Source organism: Chlamydotis macqueenii, chromosome 11, assembly GCF_036417535.1.
Source record: "Chlamydotis macqueenii isolate bChlMac1 chromosome 11, bChlMac1.mat, whole genome shotgun sequence".
Classification (NCBI taxonomy): domain Eukaryota; kingdom Metazoa; phylum Chordata; class Aves; order Otidiformes; family Otididae; genus Chlamydotis; species Chlamydotis macqueenii.
In genome coordinates this window covers 2,572,421-2,589,465 of record NC_141566.1, presented here as the reverse complement: position 1 = coordinate 2,589,465, position 17,045 = coordinate 2,572,421, and the positions used below count along the sequence as shown (strand labels likewise).

Sequence of the window (17,045 nt, the reverse complement as noted above, 5' to 3'; positions counted from 1 at the left end):
CGATGCAAATAAATTTTCCCTTACAAGCTTTTTGAAATACACTGCCACACCAATCCCTTTTTTTTTTTTTTCAACACTGTTAAGGAGATATCTGTGCACAGGTCTTTAATTGTTATTAATGACAACTGGATACCGAAATCCGCTAAGTAGTTTTGAAAAATCGGAGCTTATTCTGCACCTGATCGACCCTGCGAGGGCATTTGCAAATAAACTCCACCAAATCACACCGAGGGGGGTACTTTTCTTTAGCTGTCTGCCCTGGACCCCAGCTACAATTTTTTACCATTGAGGTAAGGGATGAATCAACAGCACCCAGGTGCCACCTCTGCGCATCGCTGGGTGTTCATCTCCCAGCAAACTGGCAAATATCCGCCTCAAGAGTCTGAACTCACCCACGGAGGTAAAGAATAACATGTTTTATTCCTCTGTTGCTTGCCATTTGATGAGCTTCAAGACTTTTTGGTAAGATTAATCAATTAAAAGAAAGAGACAAACAAAAAAAAATTACTTGTCAGGTGTCATAAAATACTGAGAGGCTGTTCCAGGAGCATAAACCATCATGTTATCCCTCCGTTCAAATAGTAGAATACACTCCACCTCCCATTTGCTCGATAATCCCCAGCATTTTGCTGCTTAGGTTACTGGTGTATAACAAAGCCACTTTTATCCTGCTCTGACCTTGCCTGGTATTCAGCAAAGGCAGGGAGAAAAGACAGGATTCACTTTCATGCACAAATCGCTCTGCCGCAGTCACATCGCCTCCTGTTTCTTCAGTTGAGGTCTGCCATTGGAGCACTCTGATGGGCGTCCTGCTGATTTACTAATTGCCAATACTCACACTCGGTGGCTGTCTTATCAATTGCTGGCACAAAGCTTTCCATGATAAAGTGGATCAATTGTGTGCCGATCATCTGCCCCCTGAATTATAGACGTTTGACAACAGAATTTTTTTTTTTTTGGCCTGCTTCAAAGCTGTCTGCCAAAAATGAGTGCACGTACACACCCAGGCACACGGTCTCTCTTCTCGGGGGATACAGCTGCTCCAACCGCTGGAATCTGCCAGAGGCAGGAGTTCCTCTGTAACGGGTCAACCTTCTGCAAGCAAGTTTTATGCTGGATTAGGCATCACCTCTCTGTCACTCCAACTATATGCTGTATCAAGTATCATCTGTCCTTCTGCAGCTGCAATAAACTTCCATGCTTTATGTTCTGGTTAATAAAAAAAAAAAAATAGAGTTGGGAGCCCACATCTGCTCCAGATGAAACTGGGACTGCTTCAGCTCCCCAGTACTAATGATTTTGACGTCACAGCCTTCAGGTCAGTGAGTTTCTAACCCACGGTCCCGTGCTGTGGCAAGTAAAACTGCTGAGAAGTATACCCTGTAGCCGATCCCTCCGTTCTCTCTAGCACAAACACTGAGCTGCCTTTAACTTCTCAATTCTGAAGGGGGAAATTTACCTGGTGAATATTGAAAAACCTCTCCTTCTCCTTAAACCAGCACTCAGTACAGCACGAGCCCTCTTTTTTGGTTCAAAACCAAGACAAGTTTCTTTCTCTCCTGGTTCTCTTCTAACTATTTATTTTCAGCCATGTTTTTCTTCCCACTATGTCTTATTGATTCCTGATTTCACTTCTCTGCCAGAAGGCCAGGAGGGAGATAGGCTGACCCTGGAGGTAACAAATTTATAGTCTTAATGAGTGGGGAAGAATTGCAGAAAAATTTAAGCTAACAGGACTTAGAGAACATGGGAAGTCTGGTGTTCAATTAATTAAGGCTTATATTGGAAAATAGGAATATCTTAGCTTTTGTATAGCATGACAGTTGTCGTTAATACATGGCACCAGGTTAGGCAGCAGAGAAAACCCAGCGTGACGAGAGGGGGAATGCTGCCAGAGGTAAGAGGGTGAGGAGAGTGTCCCCACTAACAGACACCACTCCTTGCCGACAATTTTCTCCTCGGCCATTGAAAACGTTGGCCATTGCCAGCCTGGAGCGCTGGCACACACACGGCGAGGTGACATGAAATGGCCCCCGCGCTGCCAGGCTCCTGCGGGGATGCGGGCCATTCCGCTGCCGCTCCCTAACGGCACCACAGGCAGGCACCGCGGAGCCCCTCCACCCTCCGCACCCCCGCGGGGCCTCCGCGGGCTGAGGGCTGGCCCTGAAGGGCCCCGACAGCCACACCTCCTCCGCGCCACCCTCGGCCTCTGCCCCTCTCCAAAATGGCGGCGCCCCCCCCCCAGCCCCCGGCGCTGGGGCCGCTCTAGCCGCGCGGTCCTCCACGCTCCTCTCCCCCCGCCTCCCGCCCCGGAGGGGGGGGCTGCGCCTGCGCAGAGGCTCCCGCGCCTTCACTTCCGTTTGTCGGCGGCCGCTTCCGGGCCCCCGTTCCTTGGTAACAATGGAGCAGAAAATGGCCGCCTGAGAGGGGAGGGAGGGCGACGCTGCGGCAGTTTGGGGACGGACGGAGCGGGGAGAGCCAGGAGCGAGCCCGCTGAGGAGCGGGGAGAGCCAGCGGACCGAGAGCTGGGGAAGCGGCGGCGGGCGGCGGCGACGGGGGGGTGAGTATCGAGGCCGGAGGCGGACTCTCAAAATGGCCCGGAGAAGGGAGAGGCCCAGGCCCAGGGGAGGCGGCGGCGGCTGCGGCCCCCGCCCGGAGCCGGGGGCGGCCGAGGGTCCCTCTGCCACTGCTCTGCGTCCCCGTCGTGCCATCTGCGGGGTCCCGAGTAGGGCAGGGCGGCTCTTGGCTCCGCGGGGCTGGGGAGGCCGAAACTGCCCGGCGGCAGAGGCGGAGCGGGGTGCCGTGATGGAGCTGGGGGCGGTGATGGCGGTCTGCGGGCGGGTGTGCCCGGGCGCTGCGGGGATCCTCGGTCCCCTTCTTCCCCGGATGGGCCTGGCTCTGTCACCCTAGGGACTTTTCCCTTTTTTTTTCTCGGGGCTTGTGGCAGAGCCTCCCGCCGAAGCGGAGCGAACCTGTTCCTCCATTTGGAGCTGGAGGAGGGTTTGGGCTCCCCCCTCGGGGAGGGCTGCTGGGCCCCTTACCTTCTAGTTATCCGGTTGGGGTGGAAAAGGACTTGAAACTAGCCCCTTTTTGGAGGAGTGGAGTGTAGGGGGGAATTATAGCCACTATCTTGGGCCTCCCCATACTGTTTAGTGCCTACTTAAGGAATCGTAACTCTTCAGGATCATATTTTTCATCTGTTCTTCCCGTGGGTTACGAAAGGAGCCCTGTTGAGGGAGACAGGCAAAAGGAACTCTTCATATCTCACTGCTTTTGTTGTAAGGGTCTTGATCAGCTTGTGACCTGTTAAAACCTGTGATGTTTGGTGTTCCTATCCTGTTAGTTTCTCTCCGGTTAATCACGTCGTCGTTGCTCTGTCACCTTAGTTTCCTGTACAAGTTCTTCCTTCCCTTTTGTAGTATAGTTTGTTGGCATTTAAGGTTTCTGTTTGCTGTGTTTCAAACCCATTGTGGAGTCCAGCTAGATGTGTGTATTACTTTCCCTTCAGTGATCTGCTTTAATGGAGGCGCAATATCAGGTTGTATGTAATAGTACATCAAGGTTTGGTTCGTGTCTTGATTTTAGTGTGTAGTAGGAGCCTGACCAAAGATTTCACCCACCAATTTTAATTTTTTTATAATAGTTTTGTTTTTTTCACCATTTTTTTTTTTCAGGAAGATAGAGTGTTTATACAGAGAAGCTTGTAAACAAGAATTCAGACTCAGTTGTACCCGATAGTACCGTCACACTACTGTCCATGTTGGCAGTGCTGGTTATTTTCAACTTGTAAATCGTTGTCAAAATGCTGAAGGAGCTCTGACACCAGTTTGTCCCTGAATTTTAGTTGCAGTGTCTTGTCAAGTCTTTTCTTTAAAAAAAAAAAAAACCAAAAAACAACAGTTGGCTGCTGCTTGTACAGTTAATTATCTTAATTGAGAGTCAGGCGCTTAGTTCTGTTGTAGTGGTCAGGTAGCACTTAAACTGACTGTATTCCCTCTACAGGTTTGCCATTTTGGAATTAGAAGAATTATAGCTTGGAATTATGTCTTGCCTGCTCCTGACAAGGAGAAAACACACCACGTGTGATAAAATTAAGGGCTTCTTGTTGTGTTAGACCACTAAAGCGTAACAACTCCTGTGTTCTTTCCGTCAGCAATTCTGACTGCATAACTGTTTGTCACGGAAATAACCACAGGAGCATTTTTCAAGCATGCAGTGGTTGTCATCTGTCGTGTGTTTATTTTCTGTGTTACTGAATTTGCAGACATGCCAAGGTGTACTGGAAAACAGCGTTACAAGTGTCTGGTCTGCCAGACACTGTGTGTCTTTTTTTTTTTTTTTTTTGTACTGGTATTTTTAGTGGAATGGGTAGTGTGATCTGCACATAGAAATATTTTAACACACCTATATGTTAGTATGCCTGCCTAGCTTGTTCCTTTATTCCTCTTCCCTACTGGAACATGTCAAAATAAATTCCTTGCTCTTGATAGAATGCTTCTAGTTGCAGTTGAGATGTTGTACTTTTCTTTTGTGGTTTTTTTTTTTAATAGCCGTAACGTAATGTTATGAGTTCATACACTTGAGTCTAAAGATTGCATTTAAGTCCAATTCAGTGTAGCTTAACACATTACTAGACCGTTCTAAATTTTTTTTGTAGAGAACTCTGTTTCCATGTATTGAAACATTTGAATCCAAACAAGATTATTGGGTATTTGTCCAAGGTTTCATGACTTAATCTCAGTCTTGATGAAAGCTGATCAACTCTGGAGCTTGCAAAAATTAATCTTGAAGGGATAAAACCAAACACGAACATCTCCGTCCTCAAGATATTGTTATGAAGGTCTTGTGCATCTCAAAACCAATACTTCTAAACAGCGCAGCAGTGTAAATAACTTAGTCAGGACCTTTGTATGGTGAGTAGGGACGGCCAGAGGCATCACAGAGGCTCCGTTTCGGTTTTGCACAGGTGCCTGGCTGCAGTTAAGATCTTAAGAAACACACAAACCTGTCTGTCCTTCATACTGTTCAGGTTTATATTAACGAGGCGTTCGTTATAACTTTTTGCTGATGTGCAGTGTTGAAGCTCAGCTTTTTACTCGAGGAGATCTGCAGAGTTGCACCATCTCATAAAACTATCTAATAATAATTGAATATGTAGGAAAAGTCAGCGCACGTATTTTTAGTTTAATAACTTAAAAACATTTTGCTTAGAGCACTCTTAATTTCAGTATGCAAGATGTATGTGTCTTGTTAAAATACTTGAGCGTACCTGCCATGATACACCGTCAAAAGTGGAATTCTAGTCTTAGATATCTATTTAAATTCAAATAAATTTTACTTAATTTTATTTTCCACTTCTGTATTTGTTAGGCGCTAGGCATCAACAAGGAAAATCCAGATGTCGGAATTCCTGTGTGGGTTGTGGTTGTAGTGACCGTCGTTTCATTGGCCTTTTACTTTCAGTAGTAGTTGTTTTAGCAGTGTTTTTCTGGCGACAGTGAGATTCGGTAGTAAATTTTAAGATGAATTTTTTCTTTTTTTTTAATTGAAACTCAGTGAGTTTTGATTGACTTTGTGCTTTCACTAACCAGAAGTTCTGTTTCTTCAGAAATCAAAACACTGCGTGATGATCATGTGATTTTGTGGGTACAACTTCCTTGGCTGTCAATCCTGTTGATACTGCTGTCTTTCAGTGTCAGCACTGGTTACTTGCGTGCAGCGTTCGTTCTTCCTCTGAGCTTCAGAGTGGGCCTCCCGCTTGCTGACCTAGCGGGAAGCTCGCTTCTGTGGGAAAAGAGGATAATTTCATGTGCTGGAAACTTGTTACACCTTGTACACACTAAACTTTCTCTTCTGTGATATCATCTGAGTTTGAGGGCCAAAGGCAGTACTATCTCAATTTTATTTTCAACTTCTATGTGACAATTGTTGTTTTGGTAAGCACGGGTGATAAGATGTGAAGCCCATTTTGGCAGTTCTCACTGCGTTTTATTTTCAGAGCTCCATCTTCGTTGCACGTGCTCTCAGTATTCGGGAATTGCTAAGCTCTGTCATGTGGAAGGGAACGTTGGAAAAGTGTAATGTGTCTTTTTTCACTAGAGCTCTTTGAGTTGGGAATTTATACGCTAAGGTGGCTGCTCTGCCTTGGACACTGTAGGACTGCTGGAGACTGCTGGCATTCTGTACCCTGATTTCTTCACTTCTCTGTTTTCTCAGGAATTGGTAGTACATCTAAGAGTGTTTCTCTTCATCTCAACAGTTGTTTCTGTTGAAATGTTTTCCTCTCCTTCCTTTTTTTTCCCCCCTAATTCTGTGGAATTTTCTGCAACTGTTCTGCAAAAGTATTTATCTGCTTTCTATTGTTTAAAGTGTATGTTCAGAACGCCGTCTTGTTTTACAGCCTTTGCTTTGAAACATACTGGGGTAGGGAAATAGGCAAATCGATGTTTAACACTCCTTGTTAAGCTGGCATTTAAATTTTATGCTGGTTTACATGGAATACTTCATAGAGGACACAGTTTTCCTTTCAGCTTTCCAAAAGTGGTACATGTTCCATGACATTTTTTTGAGGCAAAGAGGACATGGGGAGTTCTTGAGCGTTTAAAATTTGTGGCGAGCTTAGTAGAAATCCAGTCAGAGTGTAGATCTGTTGTTCATCAGAGTGTCAATAGAAAGCAGGAAGAGCAGAAAAAAAAAAGAGAGTATATCCAAAATTCATGATGCAACTTTGAAAAGTCTGTTAGTTGTTACCATTTCTAAGATGTAGATGAGTGGATTATACCTGTGCTATCAAAGCCTTGTATGATCACAAAAGGAAACTTGTGCACCTGCACAAAAATTAAAAAAAGAAAAAACCCTTTACAAAATGCAGCTCCATGGGTAATGCAAATAGATAGCTGTTTCGTTTTACTGTTTTATGGTGCCTTTATCCTTTAATGGTAAGACTCACTGACAGCTTTTGCTTCTGCTTTTGATTTTGCAGACATGAATGATGAAATATTTAAGATGGAAATGCAATTTCTGTTATGTCTTACTTTCTGCTAGCTTTGACTATTGCGAAATTGGATACTGACTGGCATGGAAACAATTTTTCAACTTTTAATTCTTCAAGGAAAATCTAGTAGTTGGACGGTGGGGTGAGTCAGATGAATATTGCACACGAAGATGGTTCTGTTTGTGCTTCAAGAAGCCGGGGAAACAGAACTGCCTGTTCTAGCTGCTGTTCCCGTGTCATTTGAGAAACGGAATTGGAGAGACTGCAGGCTGGGGCTGGTCCTGCCAGCAGGATGGCGTGTTGGAGCCGCTGAAATCGCTTTGGACAGACAGCTGTGCTGTACTTCTGCTGTAGAGCTAAAATGTCTTTGAGGTATGTTCAGTGAAAGCAGGGGAGGAAAAAACAGTTAATCTATAACAACCCAACACAGAAAATAACTATTTCTGGCTTCTACTGCTGAGTCACTTCTTTTAGTCAAAGGGTTTGATAATTTCTGCAGACTGGAAGTGAGCAAGGTGCTCTACCGGTTGAAGTACCTAATTACTATGAGGTTATGAATCATAAATGAGAAATTAGCCTTCTGCTGAGCACACGTATGAAACACTTATTCATATTGCCATCATCTTTTTTGTTTATACAAAGGTATTAATTATGTTGCTGGGACGTGCTGTAGTTCAGGAAACCTTCCTAACATACAGGGCGCTACAAATTCTCATGTAATGTTGAAATACCAGTAACACCTAGATGGAGGGAGTTCTAGAGGAAATTTTTGTTGCACAGCCAGCTTGTGAGCATCCGAGTTGTTTACGCAGTTTAACTTGTTCAGTGCCTTTCTCCTGTTAAAATTTGAGACTTGCCTCATAAATCTAATGAAGATTATAACTTTAAGGTATTGCTTTTTCTTTTACCCCTGCAAGTGAGAGATTTCTGAGTTTGTCAGATCTTCTAAGTTTTACCTAGTTAGTTTAATGAGAGTTCTAATGTTTTATGTAATTATTTTAAAACTTAAAAAATCAGGAATGCAGGCTAAGGTTGTGTCTTGGTGTTCAATACAGATAGCTAATGTCAGGAGACACTACACGATTCTGAAAGAGGAAGAGCTAGTGATTTATCACTGTGCCTTGTGGTCCCTTAGGACTTTTTCTCGGAAGAATACTGTAGCCCGTGAGGATGGAGATACACAGAGTTATTGTTGAAGGTAAATGGGCACAGCAAGTATATCATCACTGCTTGCTGTCCCGCTAGATGGTTTTTAAGCAGTAGTAAAATCCTGACTCAGTAGATTCAGTTTGTAGTTTACACATGACTTGGCAGAAGAGAAAAAGTAAAATATTTCTTGTACAGTAAGAACAATAATTTTGCACTATTGAGGGAATATCTAGTACTCTTAAATTGTTCTTATCCAAAGGAGCATAATATTGCTGCTCTTGAATAAAAAAAAATTAACAAACATTATATTTTGTGAGCTCACTGTTTTTGCTCCTGCAGTCTCTAGCAGCGGTGGAGAGACAGCTAGTCATTCGTGCTCTAAAATCTCTGAGATTGTTGAAGCGTAACTGCAGGGAAGATACTTTGCTGACTTGTGGAGGGATGGGAACACCGCTTAAGAATTCACTGTGGTTAATGTGTCTGGGTATTCAGCTGCTGAAGAATTATAGCTTTGGTTTTTTTTTAAATGATAAAATAGTTTATTCCAGCTATGATTCTCTTGTTTTGTGCAACCTTTAGGTGATTCCCCCACCTCCTCTTCCCATAAAGAGATTTTCATTGCTGGATGTCTCAGCTGAAGTTGGCAGTAATCAACAGACCTGAACTTCCTGCTCGTAGACGTGACCTTCCCCACCCTTTGTCAACCCAGCGCTGACAGGGGAGGACACTAAAGGAGGAAATTGCGAATCTTTAAACTTGAATAAGAACAAAATCTTACTTTGAGTTGAGCTAAACCACTGGAAGAAAGAGAAGCAGAGTTGAAGCATATCTGCTTATTAGATAATCAAATGTTGGTTATTTTGTTGTAACTTAATAGTATTCCTGTTGGGTTTCCCTCATCAGGTTTCCCTGTGTTACTGTAGTCAGCTTCCTTAAGCCAGTGTAAATTTTCTGTGGTGTCTGAGCTGAGACCAGAATCCTGAATGAGGGACAGGTTTCCAAGTTATTTCTGCAACGCTCTACCACGCTGAAATAGGAGTGCCACCGTGGAAATCTTGGTGTGCAGCCAGTTGGGACCTATGGAGTCATGCTGAGACACTAGTAGTGAAATATTCTAGTAAGTTCACTCTGGTAACGCAGTGCTCTGCGGTGGTGTGGGAGGTGAGGCTTAAATGGACAATGTGGACAATTTGCTGAGTGGACAGTGAAGAGATAGAAAGTAACAGGGGCCTTGGGGAAGAAATCGTATTTTCCATTTACTGGTTATAGTATCAGAGCTCTGGTTTTAAGAATATCGTCCCATTTGCTGACAACAGTAAGGTAGGGAGAATGTGTTGATGTGCATGTGTGCGTTTTTTGGCCATCTATGTTTCCATTGCTGTAAACATCCCATAAAGATGGATAGCATTTCTAGGATGCTGAAGCTAAACTCCATGAAATTGGAGTGCAGTGGGCTAGTGTAATCTTTTACAGTAGCTTGCGATAGGAAAATACTGCGAGTTTGTCACTAGTAGAAATAGTCCTAATGTAAAATCAGATTCTTAATTCAAGATCCAACCTCTGAGGCTTTTTTCTTAGTAATAACATCTTCTCAGTCTTGTCCAATAGCTGATTTTATGGTTTAGGAGGGAAGATACGAGACGATGGAGGAGAAAAGAGGAGCAAACCTGGAAATAAGCAAGGCGTTTCCTAATTGATCACCTACTGAAGTGTACATCAGTCTGTTGGTGAAGAAGAGATTCCAGCCCACCCCCACCTTCACTTGTTTTGACGCTCCCTTTTTCTCTGACCAGGAACGGTGCTCCTTCATCTTGTGAAATGGAATGGGTGAATGTCTTTTAATCAAATAGGTGTTACAGAGCTGAGGTGCCTGCAAGCGCTGGAATTTGCAGTTAAAAGGGAAATTTCAAAGCGTAAGCGGTAAACAAATGTTATGCTTCGTATGCGTAGTGTGGTTTTCCTTTTTAAAAGCTGTTGTAGGATTAGTCTAAGGCTTACAAATATGTTAATATTGCCATCTTTATGTGTTTTAATGTCGGTAAATACCAAGGTGGCAGACATTTTGAGAAAAATATTTTACAAAACTTTATGCTGCTCCTGTCCCTTAGCGTCTTATTGCATTCTCTTACTTTCTTAATCTTATTGTCAACTTTGTTTCATTGTTGTCCTAGAAAAGGGAATGCCAGTTAGAGTTTTGATGTATCCCCAAAGAACTAATGCATCTTTCATTTTGGATGGAAGCCTCATTCTACTTGAGGCTTTATTCAGATTTTTGTTTAAAACCTACTGTCTTTGTATTTCTGGTGTCTTCTCTAGAATGCATATGTCTTTAAGTGAAGCTACGTGAAGTCATAATTCTGCTACAGAAAGCTTGTAAAAAATTGTTTGAGTTTCAAATAAGTTATGTTCTCATTAGAAACACATGTCTGATATTTGAAGGGCATACGGATTTCATAACTGAGCCCAGTCCGAGTTGAACATACCTGCTGAAACCATTGCGCAACTTTCCCAGTGAATGGGTTCATTTATCATTTTGTGTTCGACAGCACATCACGTGCAAGTCTTCAGACGGGCCATGCAGTCTTCAGATTGCACCAGAGATTTAGCAGTGCGGACAACGCGAATAGGCTTCCATTTGAAATGGCAGTAACCCCAGGGATTGCTGCTGCTTACTCGTAAAAACGTGAACAATCTGCCATTTTACCAAAGAGTAAATTACCAAAGGCTTAAATTCACAGAATCGAGTAATACCAGTAGCCGTGCGTACTGTATTACTGAGCGGCAACAAGTCGTTTGTGCCTGAATATGACTAACTTAAAAACAAGTTCTGCTGCGTCAGAGTTTGAGACAAAGAGAATCGGAGTGGCTGTTTTATAACCTGCAGATCTGCGGTAATGGGATGTCCTGTCCTGTGGAATTTTCTGCTGTTACACACTGAGGTTGGCAGTGCACTTTAATTTTCACCATAGCAGCTGAAATAAACTACCCCTGGAGATCGTGCAGTGCTGCTCTTCTGTGGAGAAGCACTAATGTAAACTGTGGGCAGTCTCGACTTGACAGCTGTGCTGACAAACCGAAAAAAAAAGATGCTTTTTGCACTAGACAGATGTCTAAGTGTTGGCAATTTTCCAGTGAGAAGCAGAAAAGCTTTATTCTTCCAGTATTTTCATGTCACATGAAGTATGGTTTAAATGGAAGGAATGTTTTCTGATGGGGAATGTTATTGCAGAGCTTTTTAGCATGCAAAGGATTAGCTTGCTAATCACCTCTCTGAGTAACTAGATTCTACCAGTTGTACAGGAAAATTCTTGATGTTGTGAATAGTGAGGCGTCGTGATTACGGAAACTAGTTATTATTTTAACTTCATTTGATATATTTGCATGGCGCAACTAGTGCCAGAATGTCTCCTGCGTTTGCCTGTATTTTATTATAATATTTATCAAATATAGATGTGACGTGCATAGATTTTTTATTTATTTATTTATTTTTGAGAGGCATTGTCAAAGATCTCATCCAGATGAAAAACAATATGAGAAGATTGTATTAAGAATAAATAATAGAGAAGACAACTCTTTACAGCAGAAGTTATGCCTGGTACACACTGTGGAGTTTTGTCCTGGAAATTCTAGTTATCGACATCAGCAGTTCAGTAAATGCTGAAACTTCCAAGCAAATTCTTCTCTTGACATAAAACTACAAAGCTCATTTTACAAACCCTTTTCCTTTTTTGAGAAAACTTATAATCCAGGTGGGTTTTCTTGCACATGTGGTGTTCCATGGCATCTTCTGTCTTCTCTGCTTGAATCCTTCGTTCTGTTAAAATTCACTCGGGTGCTGAGGAGGAAGTTTCCATAGCAGGCAGTAAGTTAGATTGATTCCTGCTTTCCTCACCGTAGTGCAGGGCAGGAAGAAGTGATGGACACTTAATCCTGTGCTCGTTTAGAGTTAGAGAGCGTGATCAAGGATGGCTTGCTTGCGCCTTGTACTGCGCTGCTCTATGGCACTGTAAGGCGTGTGTTATCTGTGAGGCAGTTGCAGTATGAGGAATATTTTACGCTTGATTAGCAAACTACTTCCTGCACCCTCTCCCCCAATTTAGGGATAACAATGAAAACCGTAATACAGGTTAAACATACCTAAATTTCATGCTATATCTCACTGCACTGGATGAAGGGTTTATTTTCTCCCTTTTAGGTACTCTTCTACTCATCAAGATGGAAAGCTCAGATTCGAGTGATAAAGGAAGTGTTGATCAATCAGAAGCACAACGTCAGAGTCAGCTCGATCGGTTAGATCGAGAAGAAGCTTTCTATCAGTTTGTAAACAACCTGAGTGAAGAGGACTACAGGCTTATGCGAGATAACAATTTGCTGGGAACACCAGGTAGGTAATGCTTGTGTATGTACATCTTACCAGAATGGCTTGTAGGTGATTTGTGTCATTTTTTGTTCTCCTGAAGTTGTTTCACCCATTTAGTTTGTGTGCTGCAGTTGTGCTCCGTGATAGGAAGTAGCTTCTTGCTAATTTGTGCATACTCAAATTTGAGCGGTTCCCTGACTAGTGGAAAGTTAGTTAGGATCCTGTGGAGTCATCAGATACAAAAGTCTAGTGTTTGCACAACTTGGCGGGAAGACCCAGAGCTGATCCAGTTCCAGCTGTAGACCCTTAGGTATTTTTGATCGAAAAGTAATCTCCCTTAACTATCTGTGTGAAAACTTTGTGCTGATGAGGTTAAGAGTTTTTAACTAGGGTGAGTAGTCTGCTGTGAGAATCTGCATGAGCAATTTAATGTCAGTTTTCAATTGACTTATTACTTCAAATTGACTCTCTGTGGGATGATACCTAATTCAAACCACTTCTAATTTAAGACATGACTTCAACTAATTTAAACCTTTTTTTCTGTGCTTGTGAAAATGTTATCTTAAATATTCTAGACTGGACAGTCATTTAATTGGTACAGGATGACAAAAATTGCTGGTGAGTTGTAGAGGTTTCAGAACCAGAAAGCTGTTGAATAGGTTGAAACTGTCAGCTTCAGCAAAATTTACTTGGGACTGAAGTGTCTGAACTTCCCCTTAGCAACCTGTTTGACAGCCTCATTATGGCAGGATTTAATTAGAAAAAAAGACAGTGGCTTGTACCTTCTTTAGAAGCTTTTGATAATGCTTGCCATACATATGATTTGGAAATATTTTTGGAAAACTTTGCTTATTTTCTAAGGTGAAATTACTGAAGAAGAGTTGCTGAGAAGGCTACACCAAGTTAAAGAAGGTCCGCCACAGCAAAACAGTGATGAGAATAGAGGTATATACAGTATTTGTGAAAACTCTTAACTTTAGCACCCCGTACGGACCTTAACGTGAGTGCAGGAGTGGAACAAGTTAAGCCTAGGCAGGTGCAAGGTGAGCTTTGTTTCAAAACTAAGTGAACCTTATATCTGGTATCTGCTGCAGAGGTCAGTTTGGGACAGATTTCACTCAGAATGGATGTTACTTGCATCAATGTAAACTTTCATTTAGATTGTTTGGGGGTTTTTGGTTATTTGTTTTGGGGTTTTTTTAAGATTGCCTTCCTGTCTGCTCCCTTCTGGGATGCTTTTTGACAATCCCTCTTTTTTTATTCACCATTCCTCCTTTCCAAAGACGCTGTATTGCTTTTGTTATCACCCTTCTATAGAGATTGGTGGAGGATGCTTGGGCTTACCGCTGACGTTCATTCTCTAGGTGAGGTAGATTTGCCATGAAGCTATTCTTCAAGTTGAAGGGTCAGGACACACTTAGTTCTCTTTTTAGCAGTCGATAGATCAGTTAATTGTTTGGAAAGGAAAACACAGAATATTGATGTGTTATGACACCTGAAATGGGACTTTCCATTTACTCACAGTAAACTATGTGTTAGTTTGACTTGTTTGCTCTGTGATGGCTGCAGCCTATCTGTTCATGTTAGAAAAATGTCCACTCCTGGCTTCCTTAACAGAACTCTGGTAGATACGAGTTGTGATGCTCCGTGTGAAACCACACAACACTTGATAGGGTTAAGCACTTCTAAATTGTCACTTGTTAAACTTAGCAATTATGTTCTGGAAAAGATCACTCCAAAATTAGCTCAGTACTCTAATTTTGGTAGTTCCCTGTCTTTTTTGCAGGTGCGGAGTCCGCAGAAGATGTTTCAAATGGAGATTCTATAATAGACTGGCTTAATTCAGTCCGACAGACTGGAAATACAACACGAAGCGGACAACGAGGAAACCAGTCTTGGAGAGCGGTGAGCCGGACTAACCCAAACAGTGGTGACTTCAGATTCAGTTTGGAAATAAATGTCAACCGTAATAATGGGAACACAAATCCAGAAACTGAGAATGAGCCACCTGCAGAGCCTTCCAGTGGGGAGGATTTGGAAAACAGCCAAAGTGACTCTGAAATTCCAAGGTCTGAATCGCCATCTGTAAGGCAGCCTGGATCAGAAAGGAGCACTTCAGAGGAGCTAACGACTGAGGAAGCTTCCCCTCCTAGAGGGCAGAGGAGAGCAAGAAGTAGGAGTCCAGAACAGCGGAGAACACGGGCTAGGACTGATAGAAGTAGGTCACCTATTAATCCGGTGAGTGAGGCTCCTCGCAGGTCTCATCACAATACATCATCTCAAACACTTGACCACTCCTCAGCTCACGAAGCTGAGGGAAGCTCTAGAACTAGGCAGCATGTGACATTAAGGCAGCATACAGTGGGGACTGAGATGCCAAGTGAAAACGCAGTTCTGTTTTCAACCCCTGAAACAAGACCTGTTCCTCAAGCAGCAGGTTCTTCAGAAACTAACGGCACCAGTGAATCCGCAGCTCCTGGGCAGAGGCCTCCTACCATAGTACTTGATCTTCAGGTGAGAAGAGTTCGTCCAGGAGAATATCGGCAGCGAGACAGCATAGCCAACAGAACTCGGTCCAGGTCCCAGACACCTAACAACACAGTCACTTACGAAAGTGAACGGGGAGGGTTTAGGCGCACGTTTTCACGTTCAGAACGGGCTGGAGTGAGAACTTACGTCAGTACCATTAGGATTCCTATCCGCAGGATCTTAAACACAGGCTTGAGTGAGACTACGTCAGTTGCTATTCAGACCATGCTAAGGCAGATCATGACAGGCTTCGGAGAGCTCAGTTACTTCATGTATAGTGATAGCGATGCAGATCCTAGTGGCCCGGCTCCAAATCAGAACGTGGATGCTTCTGAGCCACAGAATGGCGGTGGTGGTACTTCAAGCAATGAAGGTACAGATGTTAGCTCAGGGGAGGTGTATGAAGGCGGTAACGAAGGTGGTTCGACTTCTGGTGCCAGACGGGAAGGTCGCAATACGAGGGGATCGGTCACATTTGAAGAAAGTGGTTCTCTACCATTCCTTAGCCTTGCACAGTTTTTCCTGCTAAATGAAGATGACGACGACCAACCAAGAGGACTCACCAAAGAACAAATTGACAACCTAGCGATGAGGAATTTTGGTGAGAGCGATGCTCTGAAAACCTGTAGCGTGTGTATTACAGAGTACACGGAAGGCAACAAGCTCCGTAAATTGCCTTGTTCGCACGAGTATCATGTCCACTGCATTGATCGCTGGTTATCGGAAAATTCCACTTGTCCCATTTGTCGCAGAGCAGTCTTAGCTTCTGGTAACAGAGAGAGCGTTGTCTAAATGAGATCTGAATTTATGGCCAAGCAGTTAGTGTGATAGTGATGGGCAAAGAAGTCACTTCCTTTATGGCCACTTTTTGAGTGGTACCTCAATGTATAGTAATGACTTGGAGTGAATCTTCCCTCATGAAAGCATTTTCTCTGAATTCAAGCTTTTAAAATGGAAAAATTTCTTTAATTAGGGTTTTCAAGCTATAGTCAGTTTGGCTGTTAAATTTCACTTGTCCAAAGACTTCTACCCACTTAAAAATATTTTTTTTTTTCTTTGTGAAGAGTATTAAGTTCTTTCCCCCACCTAGTCCCTCCCATCCCAGTCCAAAAAACATTTTTGTCCTCAAGATTGTGCTTATGAGGAGTTCTTTGAGAAGCCATCCCAGCTAAATGTACATGAGCTGTAGAGGAATTTTTGCAAGAAATCCAACTATCTGGAAAAATAATATGAACTTAATTGCACACTTGACCATACTTTTAATTTTCATACTGGGTTAATATTGGACATGTCTGTGTAAATAACACTAATGTTCGCCCTTTCCCCATCACTATGGCACGCTGTAGGACGAGCTGTTAGCTTAACTGGGATATTTATCTTGTTGTGGAAATATAAGAATTGCCTATGCTTGTTTAAATAAAAAAAAAAAAAAGAAATCTGTTTTAAAATTGTAAAGCTTTTTTGTAGAAGCTCAGTACTTTTCCAATGCACTGTTGTACTAACGCGGTAAGAATTAAAATTGTACCATGCTTAGAAATGAAGAACGCTTTTCATACAAAACCCACCACACGGAGAGCAAACTAAATCCGAGAGAGCTGCTTTTGTGACTGTGTACCTGTCAAGAGCAGTGCATATCTGTACTATTTATGTGAACAGCTACTGTAATATAAAACCAGTTGAATTAGACATCTTAATTGCATTAAAAAAATGGAAATTAAATGTTACAATTGCAGTGTTTTGGCTCAGTAATGCCACCGCAAAAGATGATAAAAATGAGAAACTGTTCTAAGGGTTGGTTATTTCTTAGGGTGGATGCTGATGTGTAATAGTACAAACCAGTATGTACCAGTTCATTCAGTCAGGTTTGTGCCCAGTTTTTCTATCAACTTTTACTTTTGGTTTTTGAGGCAACTCTGTGTAACTGTTCAGAAGACAACTGTTGACAGGGTTGGTTTGGGTTTGGGTTTGGTTTTTTTGTTGTGGTTTTTTTTTTTGTTGGTTTTTTTTTTGGTT

At 42.6% G+C, this 17,045-nt stretch overlaps 1 protein-coding gene across 4 annotated transcripts; it reads left to right on the top strand.

The window, feature by feature from the left end:
• The first annotated feature begins 4,902 nt into the window (after nt 1-4,902).
• RLIM (ring finger protein, LIM domain interacting) lies at nt 4,903-16,817 on the top strand. 4 transcript variants are annotated; one of them, XM_086756356.1, is made up of 4 exons: nt 4,903-4,913; nt 12,339-12,527; nt 13,365-13,448; nt 14,290-16,817. In XM_086756356.1, exons 2-4 carry the CDS (start codon nt 12,359-12,361, stop codon nt 15,822-15,824), a joined length of 1,788 nt encoding a protein of 595 aa, XP_086612482.1. In that variant the 5' UTR covers nt 4,903-4,913; nt 12,339-12,358; the 3' UTR covers nt 15,825-16,817. The 4 variants fall into 4 exon arrangements, with proteins under 4 accessions (XP_086612482.1, XP_086612481.1, XP_010120603.1 ...); XM_086756355.1 differs by lacking the exon at nt 4,903-4,913 and adding an exon at nt 9,982-10,063; XM_010122301.2 differs by lacking the exon at nt 4,903-4,913 and adding an exon at nt 10,039-10,056.
• Nucleotides 16,818-17,045: the final 228 nt, after the last annotated feature.

Bases quoted from the DNA above. Each gene is read 5' to 3' on its own strand.
- RLIM (XM_086756356.1), top strand. From the start codon at position 12,359: ATGGAAAGCTCAGATTCGAGTGATAAAGGAAGTGTTGATCAATCAGAA. The intron at 12,528-13,364 runs GTAGGTAATGCT...TTATTTTCTAAG, and splicing joins CAATTTGCTGGGAACACCAG to GTGAAATTACTGAAGAAGAG. The intron at 13,449-14,289 runs GTATATACAGTA...TCTTTTTTGCAG, and splicing joins AAACAGTGATGAGAATAGAG to GTGCGGAGTCCGCAGAAGAT.